We start from the raw sequence: 1,709 nt of genomic DNA, 5'->3' as shown, positions 1-1,709 counted from the left end.
TCGTTTGGCTTTCATAGTACCAGTTACAAAAAGCGCTGCAGTTTTTTCACGCCACGAAGCGTCCTTGGAGCCAAATCGATTCCAAGCTCTATCTTCCAATTCTTTATCTGCTTTATGTCTTTCTTCTAAATTGTTTGTCCTGCTATAGGTTATATCATGAACCTTACACGCCTGATCTAAAGGATTTATTCCAGGATCACCTCTTTCTAATCGTTTTTGCAGTTTAGTGCCAGGTCCACAATATGAGTATCCTATAGAGAGAGAGAGAGAGAGAGAGAGAGAGAGAATATATTAATTATAATCGTACAACTTTCATCATTTTTTTTTTCTCACCAGGCAAATGGAGTTCAATAGGAAGCTTATTTATTATGGAGTTTATAAGACCCCCACCATTGGCGAAGGTCAGCATTATACTGAATTATCTCAGATATCAAAAGGATTATGCTCTAATGTTTCTTCACGGTGAGTTTTCCACCCAGCTTCTTACACGTTCTCTTCACAACTGGTTTAGATGGAGCCAGGCAAATGGAGTTCAATAGGAAGCTTATTTATTATGGAGTTTATAAGACCCCCACCATTGGCGAAGGTCAGCATTATACTGAATAAATAATGTGTAAGCTCTATTCATATATAACATTATATAATGAGACAGAAAGAGGATCTGGCTTTATTTGATTGTAAGATGGAAGTCGAACAGCAACCATCTGTTTTATCAGTTGATAATTTAGATATGTTAGAAAATGAAAGATTTCCAAAACATGGAGATCTCTTTCCTGACAGTTGTCGAATTTTATTTGCCGGACCAAGTGGTTGTGGAAAATCCAATGCACTTTTGAGTTTACTGTTATCTCCGAATGGATTACGATTCAAAAATATATATATTTATTCTAAGAGTCTTTATCAACCGAAATATCAATTGTTGGAACAAGTGCTGAAAGGCGTGCCTGAAATAGGTTATCATCCATACAAGGAGAATGATGATATAATTGATCCTAATGACGCTGAAGAAAATTCTATCATTATTTTTGATGATGTTGTTGGAGATAAGCAAGATAAGATTAAAGCCTATTACTCTATGGGTCGACATAAGGCCATTGATGTGGCATTTCTATGTCAAACTTATGTTATGGCAAGCAAACACTTATGTCGTGATAACTTGAATGTTATTGTATTATTCAAACAAGATGATACTAATCTGAAACATGCATTCAATGAGCATGTCTCTCCGGATATGTCATATGGAGAGTTTAAACAACTGTGTGCATTCTGTTGGAATTCAACCAAATATGGATTCATTGTTATTGTTAAAAACTTTGATATTGATGGAGGACGCTATCGTCAAGGATTTGATAGGTTCATAAAAAAAAAATTCAGTCAAATATAAAAATTATGTAAATACATGAAATGCCCTCAGTATAGATCAAACTAAGCCGTAATGAAGAGTGCTATTGAGCAGCAGAGAAAACGTAAAATACAACAACTTATAAGAGATGTGAGAAAGAAGTTTCTCACATTCAAGCTAGGAAAAAATGAAGACGATCGATCAATTTCTCAATTATTTGATCCGATCACCAAACGACTAGATAGAATAGAATATAAGCAAACAGATGGTTTATTGAAGACTGTGAAACTCCATACAGCTCCAGTACAGCTCAAGACAGCTCAACTGACAGATCCAACACAGCTTCAGACAGATAAGCTGTCAGCTC

General features: G+C 35.5%; 1 protein-coding gene across 1 annotated transcript; it reads left to right on the top strand.

Moving 5' to 3' along the window:
- The first annotated feature begins 333 nt into the window (after window positions 1–333).
- Window positions 334–1,384, top strand: LOC123320626. The gene is made up of 2 exons (XM_044907992.1): window positions 334–401; window positions 587–1,384. The coding sequence occupies exon 2, from the start codon at window positions 644–646 to the stop codon at window positions 1,382–1,384; it is 741 nt and encodes a 246-aa protein (XP_044763927.1). The 5' UTR covers window positions 334–401; window positions 587–643.
- The last annotated feature ends 325 nt before the right edge of the window (window positions 1,385–1,709 follow it).

This window comes from Coccinella septempunctata, chromosome 9, assembly GCF_907165205.1.
Source record: "Coccinella septempunctata chromosome 9, icCocSept1.1, whole genome shotgun sequence".
Taxonomy (NCBI): Eukaryota; Metazoa; Arthropoda; class Insecta; order Coleoptera; family Coccinellidae; genus Coccinella; species Coccinella septempunctata.
This window is presented reverse-complemented; position numbering and strand designations above follow the sequence as displayed.